This window comes from Oncorhynchus nerka, linkage group LG10, assembly GCF_034236695.1.
Source record: "Oncorhynchus nerka isolate Pitt River linkage group LG10, Oner_Uvic_2.0, whole genome shotgun sequence".
NCBI classification, from domain to species: Eukaryota; Metazoa; Chordata; class Actinopteri; order Salmoniformes; family Salmonidae; genus Oncorhynchus; species Oncorhynchus nerka.
Genome location: NC_088405.1, coordinates 50231510 through 50251360, shown reverse-complemented (window position 1 = coordinate 50251360; position 19851 = coordinate 50231510). Strand labels below are relative to the sequence as shown.

The 19851-nt window shown below is 44.2% G+C and overlaps 1 protein-coding gene across 6 annotated transcripts in view; it reads right to left on the bottom strand.

The window, feature by feature from the left end:
• dacha (dachshund a) overlaps positions 1-19531 on the bottom strand; it is a 143897-nt gene extending 124366 nt beyond the window's left edge. For all 6 annotated transcript variants that reach the window (XM_065023496.1, XM_065023497.1, XM_065023499.1 and 3 more), the window contains exon 1: positions 18913-19531. In XM_065023496.1, coding sequence (XP_064879568.1) covers positions 18913-19382 — 470 coding nt within the window. In that variant the 5' untranslated portion in view covers positions 19383-19531. The remainder of the gene's footprint in view (positions 1-18912) is intronic.
• Between the last annotated feature and the right edge of the window lie 320 nt (positions 19532-19851).

Sequence of the window (19851 nt, the reverse complement as noted above, 5' to 3'; positions counted from 1 at the left end):
CTGTTGGGGACTCTGTTGGCATGACGCTGAGAGGGGAGACCATCTGGCGGCATCAGGGTGGGTTTTATGACTCTTCGTTGGAAAACAACCAGCCATGTCTTACTGTGTCTTACTGTGTCCCTCTGAAACAGGAAGAACTGCCAGCCATACATGTCTTACTGTGTCCCTCTGAAACAGGAAGAACTGCCAGCCATACATGTCTTACTGTGTCCCTCTGAAACAGGAAGAACTGCCAGCCATACATGTCTTACTGTGTCCCTCTGAAACAGGAAGAACTGCCAGCCATACATGTCTTATTGTGTCCCTCTGAAACAGGAAGAACTGCCAGCCATACATGTCTTACTGTGTCCCTCTGAAACAGGAAGAACTGCCAGCCATACATGTCTTACTGTGTCCCTCTGAAACAGGAAGAACTGCCAGCCATGCATGTCTTACTGTGTCTTAGTGTGTCCCTCTGAAACAGGAAGAACTACCAGCAATACATGTCTTACTGTGTCCCTCTGAAACATGGCTAAGAGAGCATGGGGCTGCTGTCTGATAGAGTGGAGACGGACAGGGGTCGCCTAGCGCCCCGACAGCCCCAGGAAGTCCAGTCTTTTCATGTGGATTATTAATTTCAAAGCTAGTTGTTGTTTTTTTTCACGCTGGTTACCAGGGTGCCACAGACATCTAGGCATTCCTCCAGACAACTGACACGTTGCCCAAAAGAAGAAGGACGCTTTTCAATTAAAGCACTCGACCAGACACAATGAGAAGGCCCAACCTCGTACACGCTTTTGTCCTCCCGTGGCATGAGCACATCAAACTGCACAAACACCAGCATACCAACATCAAACACCACCTACCAAGTATCACCCCACCAACATGGTCTAATACCAAAACTCCAGCAGCCGATCTTCTAGGAACGCTTTTCAGAGCTTTTTCTATGTTACCCTTTACTCCGTTGATAGGCTATCCAGAGCAATATGCACTAACGCACACAACACACACACACACACACACACATGAATCTTTCATATAAGAATACACTATCACTTTTCCCAGAATCTGTGTAAACCTAAATTCATAATCAAGGCATGAGGGATAGCGGAGTCTGCACCCTTGAAAAATGAGCACTTTTAAATGTGAATGAGCAGGCATTGTGTAAAAGGGGAAGGGATAGCTAAATAGACAGAGAGACGAAGCGTGCGGAGGAGAGGGAAAGAGAGAGAGAGAGAGTTACTGCGGGTTTTTCAAAGGTGAACTCTATCTATATCTGCGAAAGGAGTGCGAGGAGCAGGGTAATAAAGAACGCGGGGCCTGACAAGGAAGGTCTGGGCGCAGGTGTTAAATCAGGCAGTATGGAGGGCAGCCGTATGCAGCCTCTGATTTATGGCCCCTTCCAACCCGTGTGTTTTAAACGTGACCTTGCGTATACACCAACCCTGACCTCCTTCTTCACTGGTCCATTTAAATACCTGCTGCAGTTCAGAAAGAGGGCCTTTTAATTCACACGCAACATTATACAAATCCGTCAAACCCACGGCGCTTTACGACGCGGTTGTCCTTCAGCGTCAGATTGCAGATAGGTCTCGGCAACGTGAAGAATGGAACGAGACAAGTGGTGGCAAGAGATCTCACAGGAGATTCACATCCACAGCATTTTAACAGGAAGATTGGGTCACGTTTGTTTAGACTTTCGGGTTTTTATAAACACCCGAGAAGAGAGGAAGAGATATGCAAAGAAAAGATGAGAGAGAGAGAGAGAGAGAGAGAGGGAGAGGGAGAGAGAGAGAGAGAGAGAGGGAGAGGGAGAGAGAGAGAGAGGAGAGGGAGAGGGAGAGAGGGAGAGAGAGAGAGAGAGAGAGAGAGAGTAGTACTTGTCTTCAGGACTTGTTGTTGGCTGGTGTATGGTGTGGTTTGTGGGGAGGTTTTCAGTGTCCGGCCGCAGTGCAGACTGTGCCACTCAGATAATCTGGCAGTGCAGATACCATCAGATCAGATAGACCCACCTCCTCCTTCCATAGAGCCACCACAGAAACTAACACAAACATCCAGACACAACATCTCTTACTATTGTTGAAGGTTTTTTTTTTTTACTGTACACAAATGCCACTGACTATACCAGAATAAACTATGTACCAGTCCCCCCACAAAAAAATCAAATATTCCAACACATTTCCATTCTCTTGTGTATCCTCACACACACATCATACACATACATAACCACACGCGCACAAGCACACAAGTACACACACACGGCTATAAACACAGTGGTCCATGCTATTATGGTCCATGTAAAAGGCTACCGGGGGCTCGTAAAGGAAATGTGCCTGTGGTTGTGTTTTTGAGAATGGGGGCAGAGGGACGAGTTTTAATGCAGCGCAGGGACTGCTGCTGTCTGTACGGGCCTCTGTGGTTGGCCTGGCTGCCGCCTGCCCCAGAGTATCCACCAATAGCCCGGCATCTCATTGACACCTGGCTCACGTCTCAGCCGCTGTGGCCAGTTACACCAGTGGGCCAGGGGTACTGCCTGCCCTGGCTAACTCCCTGTCGGACATGTTTACTGTAAATGGTTTATGGAGGCTGTCTCAGTCCTGTTAGAAAAAAAGTAATGACGAATAGTAGAAAATTAACAGTTATCCTCAGCCCTGTGACGACCATTACAGAAATTGCATTACTCTCTCTCTCTCTCTCTCTCTCTCTCTCTCTCTCTCTCTCTCTCTCTCTATATATATATATATATATATATATATATATATATATATATATATTTATTATCAGTCTGCTGGAGGGTTTGTAATAATGCAACAACTTTAACGTTGAATCTAGTCGGTTTCTTCAGAAATCCCTTGTGGTTGAAAAACACTGAACATAGAAGATAGCAATGAACCATTGTCTGGTGAAATGACGGAAAGCAGATAATAAAAAAAAAACAGAACTGCATTTGTACTGTGCACAGTTCTGAGGTAGAAGTTACGCTAGAGTACAGGCATGACTGGTACATTGCTTATTGAGTCCCCCCACCACAGCACCTCTGACAAGGGCATTTGTCAAAAACACAGCCAGTTGGACTCTCCATGTTATCCACTTCCAATGATTATGCTTCTTTGATTTCAATCACAGAAGTCCCGGCCAAACCGTCGAGCGCGTTATCTTCCGAATACAACTGGCAATGTAACGCCATCCATAAAGCCCAGCCAGAGTGACAGTGGTTGGCTGATTGATTAAATGATTGAATGACAAATGGACTGACTTCTCATATCAACAACGCTGATAACAAAGCTCCGACACCTGTTAGATGGATGAGGAGGCAGAGGAGGTTAACACAGCCCAATTACCTGGTTCCCCTCCCTACTGTGTCTTCATCAGTCCCTGCCATGCACATCACCACGTTGGGCTGGGACTAAGGCCGCCTGGGTCATACACACACCTCCATTAGCTCTGGGGACATTCACAGCGTCCCTAAAGCACAGCCTATGACAGTATCAGCCCTGCTGCCTTTCAACAGCCCTGTCTGTGTGTCTTTCGGAGGGCAAATAATTAAAGCACATTATTTACCTTCCTCGGAGAGAGGAGCTAGCTAGCTCACTCCTCCTCTCGCCCTCCTCCCCCTCCCTCTCCCTCTCTCTCTCTCTCTCTCTCTCTCTCTCTCTCAGCATCTCTCCCCTTCTCCTCATTCTGTTTCCAGAGCTGTGACATATTGATGTCACCAATAATAAATCATTCCAATTTGTTCCTTCTCTGCCAACAAGAGCTTTAATCTTCATTTACGACTTACAAAAGTCTGTTTGGCGGAAGTGTCTGATAAAATACTCAATTACCATTTTTTTTTCTCCCCGACTGCACAATCCAATTGTTGTCCTGATATATAAAAATAAAAAAACACAGTCTTCCATCTCCACAAGATAAAGTATGAATAATTTCCCGGGAACAAATGTCAGAGGTGCGTGGAGAGGAGGGAATCTGGGCCTCGTGTGTGCGGTCATTAGGCTATAAAGATCCTGCCTGCTAGGCAGAGCTTGGCTGTGCTGTGAGACTGGCTTTCGTTTAAACGCCAGTGTCCAAATGGGCTCCTAATTGATCGGACTTGAGTGGAGGATCAGAGAATAAACATCAAGAGGCCTCTCTGCGGCCCGGTTCAAAGGTCACACATAGGGGGGGGAATAGAGTGCACTGAATTGAAGGCTCCCAAATCTCCTCCCGCGCCCTCCAAACAGATCAAAACCACCCTAGAGTTAGGAGCGGCGACATTACTTCAGGTTACTAATCATACATAAATGATGAGAAGCTTATAGCCTCTTGTCATCAAAACCAATGCTTGACAACATCATGCTAATGCCAACAAACAAAAAAATGAATATTGTGTTCCATCTGTAATACTTGAATTCCTTCAGGCCGCCGAATTGAACAAGTCGAGGATTCAAAGCGCATCTCAATCATGGCTAAATTACAGTGCTCTGCAGAGCTATGAGAGATTGGTTATGAATACACAACCGCTGCCACCAATCATTATTACTGGGGTCCTCATTATCATCAATTTAACGATTGTGATGATTACTTCATTATTAACGTCTCTCGGCTTGAGACTTGAAGATCGTCAACGAGTGAGCGTGGTTGATAGTGGGAGCGAGGGAGAGAGAGAGAGAGAGAGAGACCCGGGGAGAGTGGAGGGATCACAGCGTGCCGGAGGAATGGCGTTCCATAAGCGAGTGTCAGGACTGGTGCACACGCTGAAAAATTAAACCAATTAGGAGTGCCGTTTGGAGCCATTCGACTCACATTCCTCTCCAAGTCACTGAACAGCAGAGGGAGAGAAAGACAGAGGGAGAGAGATAGAGAGTGCTTGAGCAAACCACTCTATTCTGTCATGCTTGGTGAAGAGCAGAGGAGAAGAAAAACACCGCTGTCTTGAAGGGATTAAAAGCAATCTATATCCACATAAATCATTGATTAAATGAATCATGAAATTAATATGTAAATTGTGTGTTTAACCTCTATTTATATACCACTGTCTGTCATCGTAGCGTAAATCTAAAACTAATTGCAATTTCTCAGCATACCGAGAAAGTGCGCGACAGACATGTGGGAGGAAGGAGGAGGGGGCTGAGGAAGAGGAAAAACAGAGTGGTAAAAGTCTGACATATTTATTAACTAAATGTTCAACTACATCAACTCACTCATTAACAGCCATTGAAGGAGAGCGGTGGGGGAAATGATGGCTATGGTGCCGTCTCAGCAGTTCTCAATGAAGACAAGACTCCTGTCTCTAAAGTGGACAGGGAGCACCTGCTTGAACAACACACACACACTTTCCCACATACCCACACACACACACACATTTTAAATACTTTATTTTAATCCATAAAATACATTGCATTAAGAAGGATTCAAACATTTCAAAGGTCTTGGATACAAGGACAATTAAGGATGCAAAAAGCATCTTCTCTACATAGCTAGGCTGCCCATAACAGCAGAAACAGAGCAGTACTCCTCCCCCAGTTGCTTTGCTCTAGTCTCAGGCAGGCCCGACACACACACAAATGTGTACACATACACACACACACACACACAGTCAATCCTGCTTCCTTAACTAGGTACAAATGCTTGAGATAGTGAGATCCGCTACTCTGGGCCCCCGGTTGTCCCGTCCCTGACACAGGCTGCCTCTGATTGGGGAAGAGGTTGATTGACGGGTTCTTTGGCCCCTCTTGCCCCAGAATGACATAAAGCACAGGCGGGGCCGGAGCGGGACAGGACAGCCCTCCATGGATGGGTCTGATTTACGGTCCGGTGCAAAGCCAGAGCAGCCGGAGTGATCTTTCAATAAAACATCAAAAACCTGACCCTGCCATTACCCACAAGGCCCTGCTGCGGCAGGGAGAGTGTCACAGGACATCTGTCATGAGCCTCGGCTGTCGTCATGGAAAAGAAGCATCTTCTTCACGTACTATTTTATTTCACTGTCTTCTCTTACAGAACTGGGCTGGTAAAGTCAATGTAAGGGAACATGAACCTGCAACTCCCTGGTCTTTACTGTTATGCTCTGAAATAATGATTTACACCACAGAATACCATCAATTTGTATTATTCTTTAGGAATTATATTATACATTTGTTTGAACGCAGGGTTCAAAAAACAATAATTGAGGTGGATATCCAACATAATTAGACAGCTGGATTACTTGAGGATTCCTCTCATGATACATTAACACAATCACAAGAAAGACTGTGGAACATATATATATTTTTTTGCCTTTACCTCCCTTATCTCACCTCATTTGCTCACATTGTACATAGACTTGTTTCTACTGTATTATTGACTGTATGTTTGTTTTACTCCATGTGTAACTCTGTGCTGTTGTACGAGTCTGCTATGCTTTATCTTGGCCAGGTCGCAATTGTAAATGAGAACTTGTTCTCAACTTGCCTACCTGGTTAAATAAAGGTGAAATAAAAATAAATAAATAAATAATTATACATTCATACTTCCACAAACACACAGGGGTAAAACAGAGGACAGCGAGGCACGAAACAACATTGGACGTTGCGACACAGTGCACAGAGAGACACAGGAATACACTCGACACCGTAACCCTTGACCTCACACACACATAGACAAACAGACACACACACCTCCTATTTGATATGTTATCCAAGGCAGACACGACGCTGAAGGAGATTATTGTAATTGTGCCTTCAAAGGAAAGCAATAAAGCGTTCTGCATTCTCTCCCCCCTGTTTCACTAATTCACTTCATTTCATTTTAACTACCTGGAACAATTTGGTGAGACATTACCCTGTAATGAAACCTCACTGGGCCTGATTGTTTTCATAAAAGGGTGCCCTCCTCCCCAACCTTACCCACCCCAGCCAACACACACACACACACACACACACACACAAACACAGACACACACGGGCGCACGCACGCACACACGCGCACACGCACACGCACACACACACACACACTGACCTCTCCAAAGAAAGGCTTTCAGTGAGATAAAAGCGTGTAGCTGATCAGGTTACATTGTGGGGATATCTTCCCTGAGAGGCCTAGTTCTATTCAGGCTGCCGCCCACCTCCGAGGGGGAGGGGGACTGCTGTTTAGACTGCAGAACAGGGGCAGGTGTGATGACGTGAAGCTACCTCACAATACATTAGTGAAATGGCACCCATATTCTCTCAACATTGAGGTGGAAGGTAAGAGTATCCTACTGATACTGCATCTGCAATTGAGTATCGTTTGTGAAAGCGTCGTATTGTGTATTGTGTGTGTGTGTGTGTGTGTGTGTGTGTGTGTGCGCGCGCGCGTGCGTGCGTGCGTGCGTGCGTGTTTGTTTGTTTGTTTGCATGTGTGTGTGAGAGAGAGCGTGTTTAGAGTATACACAGACTTCCCAAAGTTACAACCTCCTTGGCTGGTATTATCGGGGAGTGGTGTGGGAGTGCTGTGAAGACTCTATCGGATTGGCTGCAGCCCCATCCCAACACTCATCTTCTCCGGGGCTATTAAAGACAAGGAAGTCACAACAGCAAATAAACATCTAAATAACCTGCTTCATTAGTGCGTTACTAACATTTCTCCCGCATGGTTTCAATCACGCAGGGGCCCCTGTTTCTCCTCTCATTAAAAAGATCTTCCTTCATTCTGCAGGGAATCACACAGTGGCACAGAAACAAACATGGAGAACACAAGGAGTCCGGGTGAACTTCCATTAAGCGTTCTCATTCCCTGCCCTTGTGGGGTGGTCGGGTAGCAGCGGGGTGGTGGGGGGCTTCCAGTCATGATGCTGTACACGGACAAGATGAGCGCTGGAAGGATTTGATACAGAGATCTTAACCAGATCGCGAAATGTACAGTACAGAAGCAGCATGGAGACATGCAGCAGAGACAGATTACTCCTGACTAAACCAGAAAGACACACGCTTCCTCTCAGCTCCACTCTGATCTGACTGAAGCCATTTAAAAGCTGCCTCTGTCAAGAAGAGACAAAAGAGAGAGAGGCAAGGTCACCTACCCAGCGCAGTAGAAAGGGAAAGGAGGGGGGTTGTATCTGTCACCCTCACCTCTAAATCAACAGCCTGCACCAATACATTCCTGGTCGGTAATTAAAAGCAGGCTGGGCCCCGGCCCACGTTATCAACTCATCAAGTTCACTGCTCATCTAGAATAACAGATCCACATCTGCAGTCATTACAGCGCAGGAGATAAATCAATCCTCCAGCCTTCTGCTTTAAAGGCTTCTCCTCGCCCAGCCCCGTTGCCTTTTAAAAGAGTGCCGCCCCGATATATTCATTTCCCACAGACACCCGACAGTCTATTTACTGTAGGCAAATGGAAACGCGCACACTACCTTGTAATGGCCCCCCACCAAAGAGGAGGGAGAAAAAGAGCGCGTTGTGAGGTGGTTCTGGGGAAGACGGATGGGTTTCAGTTAAAAGGCGGAGTAACAGCCTTCCTTTAAGCCGCCCATATAGACCCCCCCTAAACACTCCTTTAAATAAAATAGGGATGGATTTTTTTTTTTTAACGAATTGGACTAGGCCCAGTGTTGCCTTTTGTAGGAGTTATAGAGGAGTCTCTTGTTTGGGTGGGAGGTGGGGAACGTGAGGGAGTTCAGTAGTGCAGTAGGTTCACCTTACAGAGCAAAGATAAGATCTCTCCCTGCAATCACTCCAGTAGCTGAAAGCCCTTAGTCACATTTCAGTCACTGCACAGACAATAGTGGACACTGACCACAAAGACTATGCCACATAACAAACTGACGTATCTCCCCCTTCAAGGCACTAATGCTGTCATTAGCGGAAAACACAGAGGAGAGTTTTGGTTACATTTCAGGATGTTTAAAGATGTGTGTTTAGGAGAAGGGTATCCGCCTCATAAGTTCAATTCCAAGATGTGGTTGGTGTTGTGGTTGAAGTGCTTTGAAACAGGCTTCCGGATGGATCAAGCCATGTGTTTTCACCGGGCCAGCCGGGCCGGCCCAGGCAGGGCACTCTCAGTGAGTAATTGGACCCAGGCTTCTCTGGGTAGATGGGGGATAAATCCCTCAAGGATCCCGCAAGAACATGAAAACTGGCAATGATGTCATCACATACCCAGAGCTACTCTTGATCTAACCCGAACCAAAAGAGGCACACCGAGCACATTTTTCACTCCTCCTCCCTGCCTCCATCCCTCTCTACCTCCCTCTTTCATTCTTACCTTCTGTCCTTTCGATATTCTAGCCCCTGACACTACTTTCTCCCTACCTGTGTGATTTGGGTGATCAGTAAGATCAGGAAATGTTCACAAATCAGGTTTTCCGGACCACTTTTGTCCACTGTCAATCAGAGCAACAAATCGGGCATTCTATTTCCTCATGCTTCCATATTGGTATGTTTAGTAGATGCATACAGTGCTACGCACACACACACACACACACACACACACACACACACACACACACACACACACACACACAGGTGACTTACTTCCTCTCTGAAGGTCACAGGTCAACATCAAACATAACACATCACACGTGCTCTTAGGGAGCAGGACGATGAAGAGGACGCAACACCTAGCAATAATCAAGATGAAAAAGGGACGGGGTCACCGTGGAATTTACGATTCACAATTCAGTCATCGGATCTAAATTCTGCCGCTGATTGAAAACATATCGTGGTCCTCTCCACGGGTTCCCATGGCCAGACTGACAGTGTTTCTGTGGGAGGGGGCGCGGGGGCTGCTGCTCTTCAGGTGACCCCGTCAATAGAGACGTGGAGCCCTGCAGTACAGGAGGTAGGACCCTGGGTTATTGCCTCCAGATGTCAGAGGTTCATGAGACAAATGTAAACACAGATCCACAGAGGGAGGGAGGCACAGGGCTTTTGCGTTTTGTTCGGATTATCTGTTGTTTTTATATATATATATATCTCTCTCTCTCTATATATACAGTGCCTTGCGAAAGTATTCGGCCCCCTTGAACTTTGCGACCTTTTGCCACATTTCAGGCTTCAAACATAAAGATATAAAACTGTATTTTTTTGTGAAGAATCAACAACAAGTGGGACACAATCATGAAGTGGGACGACATTTATTGGATATTTCAAACTTTTTTAACAAATCAAAAACTGAAAAATTGGGCGTGCAAAATTATTCAGCCCCTTTACTTTCAGTGCAGCAAACTCTCTCCAGAAGTTCAGTGAGGATCTCTGAATGATCCAATGTTGACCTAAATGACTAATGATGATAAATACAATCCACCTGTGTGTAATCAAGTCTCCGTATAAATGCACCTGCACTGTGATAGTCTCAGAGGTCCGTTAAAAGCGCAGAGAGCATCATGAAGAACAAGGAACACACCAGGCAGGTCCGATATACTATTGTGAAGAAGTTTAAAGCCGGATTTGGATACAAAAAGATTTCCCAAGCTTTAAACATCCCAAGGAGCACTGTGCAAGCGATAATATTGAAATGGAAGGAGTATCAGACCACTGCAAATCTACCAAGACCTGGCCGTCCCTCTAAACTTTCAGCTCATACAAGGAGAAGACTGATCAGAGATGCAGCCAAGAGGCCCATGATCACTCTGGATGAACTGCAGAGATCTACAGCTGAGGTGGGAGACTCTGTCCATAGGACAACAATCAGTCGTATATTGCACAAATCTGGCCTTTATGGAAGAGTGGAAAGAAGAAAGCCATTTCTTAAAGATATCCATAAAAAGTGTTGTTTAAAGTTTGCCACAAGCCACCTGGGAGACACACCAAACATGTGGAAGAAGGTGCTCTGGTCAGATGAAACCAAAATTGAACTTTTTGGCAACAATGCAAAACGTTATGTTTGGCGTAAAAGCAACACAGCTCATCATCCTGAACACACCATCCCCACTGTCAAACATGGTGGTGGCAGCATCATGGTTTGGGCCTGCTTTTCTTCAGCAGGGACAGGGAAGATGGTTAAAATTGATGGGAAGATGGATGGAGCCAAATACAGGACCATTCTGGAAGAAAACCTGATGGAGTCTGCAAAAGACCTGAGACTGGGACGGAGATTTGTCTTCCAACAAGACAATGATCCAAAACATAAAGCAAAATCTACAATGGAATGGTTCAAAAATAAACATATCCAGGTGTTAGAATGGCCAAGTCAAAGTCCAGACCTGAATCCAATTGAGAATCTGTGGAAAGAACTGAAAACTGCTGTTCACAAATGCTCTGCATCCAACCTCACTGAGCTCGAGCTGTTTTGCAAGGAGGAATGGGAAAAAATGTCAGTCTCTCGATGTGCAAAACTGATAGAGACATACCCCAAGCGACATACAGCTGTAATCGCAGCAAAAGGTTACAAAGTATTAACTTAGGGGGGCTGAATAATTTTGCACGCCCAATTTTTCAGGTTTTGATTTGTTAAAAAAGTTTGAAATATCCAATAAATGTCATTCCACTTCATGATTGTGTCCCACTTGTTGTTGATTCTTCACAAAAAAAATACAGTTTTATATCTTTATGTTTGAAGCCTGAAATGTGGCAAGAGGTCACAAAGTTCAAGGGGGCCGAATACTTTCGCAAGGCACTGTATATCTCTCTCTCTCTCTATATATATATATATATATATATAGAGAGAGAGAGAGAGAGAGAGAGAGAGAGAGAGAGAGAGAGAGAACTCAGAGCGAGAGCTTTGGGGGCTCTGTTGCTGTCCTGAGTCTGCATGGCTACCATTATTATTCTCGCTTCCTCTCATCCAGAGTCAGCTGCTTAGGGGCCACCAGCTGCTAGGCACGGAGGGGAAAAAGAGCACACACCGCTAAACACATCATCAAATATTCATCTGTGTAATTGGGACGCTCGTTCGCATTTCTTCAACTGCATTGAGTTGCAGCAGCAGAGCACTGCACCGCACGCCTCTGTCTGTCTGCGTCCACACCAGCACGTCCAACAGCTCTGTGTCAAAGGAAATGATCTGAGCAGGAACGCAATTAATCAAAAATGAAGAAAAAAAAAGAAGAAGAAAAAAAAAAACGATTAAAGATTAAGGGTCTTAAGTATCAAGCTCGTAAAATGTCTTACAAAACTCCACTAATGAGCCCACGACTCCAAGCACACAATAGAGAGAGAGAGAGCGGGGGATAGGAAAACACCAGCTTTTCCCGGTACAAACTACTGTGCCGATTTTAACGTCACATTCAATTTTCTGCTCCCTGCTTCTCCCGTATCCCCGTCCAAAAACAACCATTTAAAACATCACTCCTAATTAGATGATTAGTGCTTGGAAGGGCAGGAGATGAGTCATTTGCATAATTCAATCATAAAAGTTAGAGATACATATTTCTATGTTCGTTTGTACAATTATCTCGGCTGTCCTGGGGCTGTGATATTAAAGTGATTAAACAATACTCCTGCACGGAGCCTAGTGTCCTCCATTAAAGCACTGCTAGAGGCAAACCCAAAATTAATTTTAGGAGACAATCAATTTTATTCTACATGACTGTAATAAATATAGCCCGGCTGCAGATGTGTCATTAAGCCCAGGAAGGAGATCTGCCCAAAGTCAAAATGACACCAGTGGGCTCAGGTTTTTTTCTGGTCTCCTACATTAGGTAGAGAAGGTGGATGTCATTTCTCCCCCAGCCAGAGACTTGACAGGCCTCCTCCATCTGTCACATTTACCTCCCCCCCCCTCACCCCTCCAACATACACCACCCACAACATACTACACCACACACACACACATGAAAACACATCGACATACAAACACATGCACATATAAACAGATAGGCACAGACATATCTCTCGCATGCGTCTCACATCAAGTCCTCACAAATGCTGACGCTCTCCACCTCTCCACCCTCAGCAGGCTCAAGCCAATTCAACTGCACATTCACCTTCTATTCATTGTCTGGAAAAACTACAAAGAACATTTTTACAATGTAAAAAATATATATCATTATGAAACTCGTATACTATATAGTAGCAGAAAAAAATATTATTAGTGACAGCTCGTGATTATGACACTTTACTACTTCTGAAGCAACGCTCCAATAACAGTGCACGAGGTCCATGTGTGGAGACCGTAGTAACACTTTTCCATCCTAATTGACCTCATGTGTCTTTGCTTTGCCTCTAATTCATTGGTTACGCATAGGACTAGTTATTAAAGGGCTGTGGCTTGGAACAGGGGCGCGCCAACATTCATGAGATATCGCATGGCCACAGGTTGTTTTAAAAGACCTCGGGAAGCGTTCTCTCAGACACACCACTCTCTCTCTCTCTCTCTCTCTCTCTCTCTCTCTCTCACTCACTCACTCACTCACTCACTCACTCACTCGCGGCAAGCTAACCCCAGTCATAAAACTATCTGAGTATTTCAACCACTGCTTTTACAATGGAGTGCCATAAATCTCACATGGGGAAAGGTCGGGATGTTGTAATGTTCACAGAAAAGTTTTTTTGAAAGGACATGGGGGGGGGGTATGACTAAATTATTTTCTCAATTAACCCAATAATAATGATCATATTTCATTAATTATTTTAATTACCTTAAAAAAAAGCATAACCATTTAAAATGGGTGCCAGAGAGTTTAAGCGTGTCTTCACAGACACAACTAATATCTTAAACTGAATAATGGAACTATTACTATAGCTACATTAGTCAAGTAGGGGACTACCAGGAAGAACCTGCAGCCAGACCATTACACAGTGAATACTTTCCCCCTATTATCTAGACTAATGTGAGTGTCCTGCGTAACTCTGCAGCAACAGTAGGCCCAGTACAGCCCACGTCTCCTGTGTGTGAAAGTGGAGCCACCGCAGCCTGCACCGGGCAGCTGTCTGGCTGTCGGTCAGTCGGAAATAAAACACTCACACACTCAGAGCCCGCAGTCAGGCATCAAAACACCGACACGCGCACCCGCACGCACACACACACACACATACACACACACACACACACACACACACACACACACAGAGAAACCAAAAACATGACCACACAAAGGCACATGCATGCATGATCAGGAGAGAGACATGAACAGGGGGCCATGCTTAAATGCCATCTAAACAGAAAAACAAAAAGCACTCATTCACTATTTCATGAGGCTGGTCTCTCCAGAGCAAAGAGCTTTGACAGCGCTTGGTGGCCACTCTTCACATCAAGCGGGGTTAATTTATTATTTAAAGTAGAAAGGCCAGTGGGAGCAGATATGTAATAAAATCAAGCTAAAAAAGAAGCCGGTGTATAATTTATGGCTGACATTAAGGAGCGGCGGTGGTTCTAGAGTGACAATCTTACTGCTGATTGAGGAGATTAGAGGAGACGGGGGTGTCTTGGGTGGCGTGCTCGACCGGGGGTACCGCTGCCCAGGGCTAGGCTACAGGCAGGGAGCTGTCCATATGGACCAGTGAGACTGGCCAACACACACTGACAACTGCACCTCCACACACACACACACACACACACACACACACACACACACACACACACACACACACACAAACCTAGGCAGATGACGAAAATGAAGCTGGAGCACACACAAGTTATTGTACTTCAACATGCAGTTTAGGACACAGTGGGGCCCAGGCTACAGAACCACACACAACAACAAAAAATGTATTGATTCATAAGACAGACACCAGCAAAGGAAAAGACAGTGGTTTGGCCAAGGTATGTCAACTCATCCACTATTATTTCAATTAAGAATAGAGCTGACCAAGAAATTCAGACATCACATTTAACCACACAGATTACCATCATGCAGAAAATCAGATCTGGAAAAAAATTATTAGGAAACCTTAAGTGGTGATAAAATGTGCAGCTGGGGTGTGTAATGTTTAAATTGCATTAGTTTGTCTTGTTATGCGATGTAAGATCTGACCTCCGGGCATCCCGGGGAATTAAAGCAATACTTTCTAGATTAATGACTTTCAAATAAGGAAAGAAGAAGCTCATTCCGTTTGCCATTCTAAAAACTGATAAGCTTATCATTAATTATGATTCAAGTGAACTTTTCATTGATTTCTAACCAAAATGTATGATTAGGGGTGATGGGTTGATGCCTCACTGAGCCTCGAGGAGCCTATTTCATCTCGTTTAGAAGAGTAATGTTTAAAAGACCTCTGCTCTCTCCTCAGCAGCTATCTCCTGTCCCTCACAGTCATCTGCATTCGGTTAAAAAAATGTAAATGGCTAATCCAATACACCTTAAAGAGAGACGAAACGCTCGCCCGTAAACAGAGAGTGGAAAAACAGCGCAGATGTTCATCTCTAATGTAATTTCCATTCAATTTCCTAAGTGCATTCCCCAAGTGCAAACTAGTTTAGCGTTATGTTTAGCTTGCAAATTATTTTTAATAAATAATGAACGCAATGAAAACCCGGAGATCAATTGCAGCTGAGATATCATAAAAGGAGCCCTCTAAGTGCTGCCTTTGCTGATTTGAACATTTTTCCCGTTTTCAAATTGCCCGTGTCAGTGCTAAAGGTTCTGTCGAGACGTTTTGATGACTATCCCGGTATCTCCCGATGAGTCTATCCCCTATTCCCGTTCACAGGCTTCCTGCGTCCACGGGCCGGGTAATACAAGGATATGCGCACGTTTTCCTTCCCTCCCTTTCCCCTCACTTCGACAAAATAAAAGGAGGCGGGATAGGCCTGTTTGCACACATTAGTTACAACCCATCTGGTGGTGGGACGGTGGATGATGTTTAAATCTGACTATAAAAACAGCGTTCCGATGAGCGCGCAGGCAGGTTAGCTGTAAAGCACCAAGGCCGGGGCGCAAATTCAATTCTCTTGCAGCCTATTGCTGAGGCAATTTCATTACCAGTCAGCGGCTGCAATCTTTGTGAAGTGAGCGGTAGGGCTACATAGCCAACACTATAAACTTCCACACTGCTGCGTATTATTGACCAGTTAACTTGTAATCCAAAATGTTTAAAAAAAGAATGCAATTGAATAGGCTAATATTTAAATATATCTCTCTGTCTTCCACTATCTCTCTCTCTCTCTCTCTCTCGTGTGGGTAGATGTGAGTGCGACAGATTGATTTAGCTCAAAAGTCGAACCTAATAATAGATCCAGAGGATTGTATGGGGAGGGGGTGGCTAAAAGGTTAATTACCGAATCTTGCCCAAACTGACCATCTGGAAATACTAACATCTTCCCGCCTCCCCCTCTCCCACCATCCCTATGCCTCTCCCCATCTCTCAGTGATCGCTCTGCAAAATATCATCAATATTCCTCACCAAACATAACCCCGACAGAGATGATCTCCAATTGAAAGTGTGTGTTTGTGTGTGTGTGTGTGTGTGTGTGTGTGTGTGTGTGTAGCCTAGCTCTGTGTTGAGGACATATTTTACACATTGTTTTATCCTCTCCATGCGCTCCATACTATAATATTAAACTCATTTCCTGACAACTGGATGTTTCATTGAAAAGTAGACCTATATCAGGTTTGGGTAAGACCGACGTTTTAAAATCATACATTTAACTTTTTAAAGTATGTCAAATAAAGTAGACAAATAGCCTCTTGCAAATACTGATTTTAGTTAACTTGGATGCAGTCAAAGTGAGAGACTGCCTCTGAAAACATTGAAATGTCTTATAATTCTCTGCACACAAAAAAATAGAAGTCAATAGCCTGCCCTATAGGCTTCCTCCTACTGGACAATTGTCGACTTTATCTGTAATCAATACCGCTCCCATCAAAATATGTCAGACTTGGCTTAACTGACAAGTCTCACCCGATTGACACATGACGCGGAAATGCGTCAGAAATTGAAGCATATTTGATTTCACTGTCATGGTCAAGATGCTATATAACGATTTGTTGACATATTGTGAAATAGAAAACAAGACAAAAAAGTAAATTTAGACTGAATAATTAATTAAGAGAAAATGAAATCATATGGTTGGAAAATAATACTTGTTATAAGGTAATTTTGCTGATATTTTCCGAGTGAATAACTTCAGTGTGTGTTGTGACAGCGGGACACACAATATGAAAACTTTTCTACAAATGTATTAGTCTTTTGCTTTATTATTAATAGTCTATATTATTATTATTCTATCGTTACTTAATTCCAATCATCAGTTGTGCCTTGTCTTACAGCAACGCGCATAGGAGGGTCCAGCTTCTTATCAAGATAACTTTTTGTCATGTTTATTTTCACATGTGAAAATCCTGTCTTTGTATTGAATTGCCAGCCTCCTCTTTTGTCGTGCATAATCAACATGCCCTATTGTCGCTGTAGCCGGGGGAGCTGTGCTGGAGAGAAAAAAAGTTGCAATTATGTTCAACTAGACAATGAAGCAACAAAAAAAACCCTGAGGTTCGGGAATGCTAAAGGTCTTAGGGAGAGAGGGCACTGGTCCCTTTTTTTTGTTATTTTCCTCCAATGACATTGTATGCGAACACTAATGCATCTGTCATGATAACAAGCTAAGAATAACATCTAGACATCAAACCAAGCAGAGAATCTATCCGAGGTGATTCATTCAGATCTGTCCCATTGATTTATTAAACACACAAGCAACATCTGCAGCCGCAGCCAGCACCGTGCGCGGGTTGAAGATCAATTGGAGGGGAAAGGGAGAGGAGAGAAGCCTCTAAAAAAAACTTTTTTTTTTTTTTTTAGCATGGTTTGTCCCGATTTAACTGACACAGAAATATGTATTTATTATTCAGTGACAGAAATAAAATATAAAAACCGTGCGTCACCATGCTGTAAGTCAATATTCATGCATGAATGATTATAAAGCGACCAAATGACAAGTGTAGCCAGCCTCATTAGGTGAAATCCACATAGTAAACTTCTCTCATCGTCCTTACTTGTATTTCTATTTTCTCACTGACAGTGGGCCTAATGGAGAGACATAAATGTCCGTTTAATTTACAGTCATTTAGCAACGGAGAAGCGGACACACATGTTTGGCTGCTTATGGCAATGATATGTAAAGTACTCATATAAACTCACAGTCAGTTAGATTTTAGGATTTTAACTGAAGGAGCTGGATTTCAGATACGACAAAAAAAACTTTCCTCTACTGCTCTTGAAAGACGCTGGAATTGCACCCGCCCGTCCTTACGGTTATCAAGAATAGTGAGACTTTTCTTTGACAAACTATAAGAGTACAACTCTTCTCACTGAAAGTCCCAAATAAATATTCTAAACGGATTATCATGCAGTAGGCTTCATGTTGCCATGAAGCTTGATAAGGAAAGTATGTTGCAGCACACTGAAGGTGACAAAAGTAGGCTACACCAGTTTGACAACAGAATATTCTTTATGGGACAGTGAAAGGGACATATTCCTAATGTAGGCTAAACACTTTGCCAATTATTCTTATTCTGAACAATCATGTTGAGTTCTACAGAATTAGATGAGGTGCTATGGAATGAAAAGTTATTTTCCTCTTTGCAAAATAATGTGGAAAATACATGATCTAGTGCTTTTGCATAAATGATTAATCAATGAGCTGCTGCTAGGGGGGTTAAACGTGGTTGCTTTTAGGTGGATGGCTGATAGGTGTGTGTGTGGGGGAGGTAGAAGTTATGAACAACTAAACTACTTTGCTCATACTTTTCTGTCTATAAAACGGATAAGGAACAATTGTAGCCTATACTTATATAGATAGATAGGTCAGTGTGTGTGTGTGTGTGTGTGTGTGTGTGTGTGTGTGTGTGTGTGTGTGTGTGTGTGTGTGTGTGTGTGTGTGTGTCTTTGAGAGAGAGAGTGAAGTGGTCCAGAAGTTGTCAATGACTGAACTAACTTTGCAAAATACTTTGATGCTTAGTAATAATATTGCATCCTAACTATCATTTTTCTAATGAAGGTATTTATTTATTTATTTATTTCAGCGCAGGTAACATTCAAATGTTTATGCTCTGCTTTCGGGGTATCGAAGTGAAACGGGTAATTGAGAAATGAAGTGACCGAAACACACGCAACTAACCTGGCATTGGTGCAGTCGTTGTAGAGCGCCTCGAAGTCCTTGCGGGTGATGAGTTTGCAGCGATTCACCCCGGGCTGAATAGCACCAAGCCCCCGCAGAATCCGAACCTGCTCAACCGTGCACACGACGGGGCATATATCCAGCCGCTTCAGCTTGGTGTAGACGGTGTGCAGACCCCCGACCAGATGTTTCAGGAAGAGGTCGAAGACCTGCGGCAGGCAGATGAGTTCTTGACCGTCCACGTTGAACGAGGCTACCTTGACCCCGTGCACCTCAACCATTTTGCACTCGTTATTACCGCTTGTGCCGTTTCCATTTCCTCCTCCGCTGCTGATGAAAGAGTTGATCAAGCTGCTTGTCAGTCTCGGGGACTCGGCTGGGCTTGTATACAGCGGATCGGAGCGGAATAAACTGCCCGACCCCGGATTAGATGTTGGGGAAAGCACCGGCGGAGTTGCTGACACGGCCATAGTTTCTTAAGTTTCTTATTTTCCTCACTCTCTGTCTCACCTTTACGTTTTGTTTCTACTTCTCGCTCAATCTTTTCTCTCGCTGTTTCACATGCACTCTCGCTCCCGTCGGATAGTCGGCAATGGGCAACTAACTACCTATCTCACAAGTGCGGTGCCTAGAATGAGAACCATCTGATTCACTGTTTCAATTAGCCAGCCCACTGAGAACTCGAGTGGCAGCTCCAACCACCAACGAGGAGCACACCAGCTTACGCGCGAGCATCCTATTGGTCCTTTGAGCATGATTGGCAGGTCTCCTAGTTGGAGGGTCTGGTTTCTGTTGACAGCCACCCCGTTACTCGAGAATAACTTCTTACTGACTTTTGGGGTTCATTCTATACAATTAAGACCTGAATTAAAGTGTTTTACTCTTATTGGTACACTACACACCCTAAAATATGTGAAGTTTGATAGGCAAACGTTATAG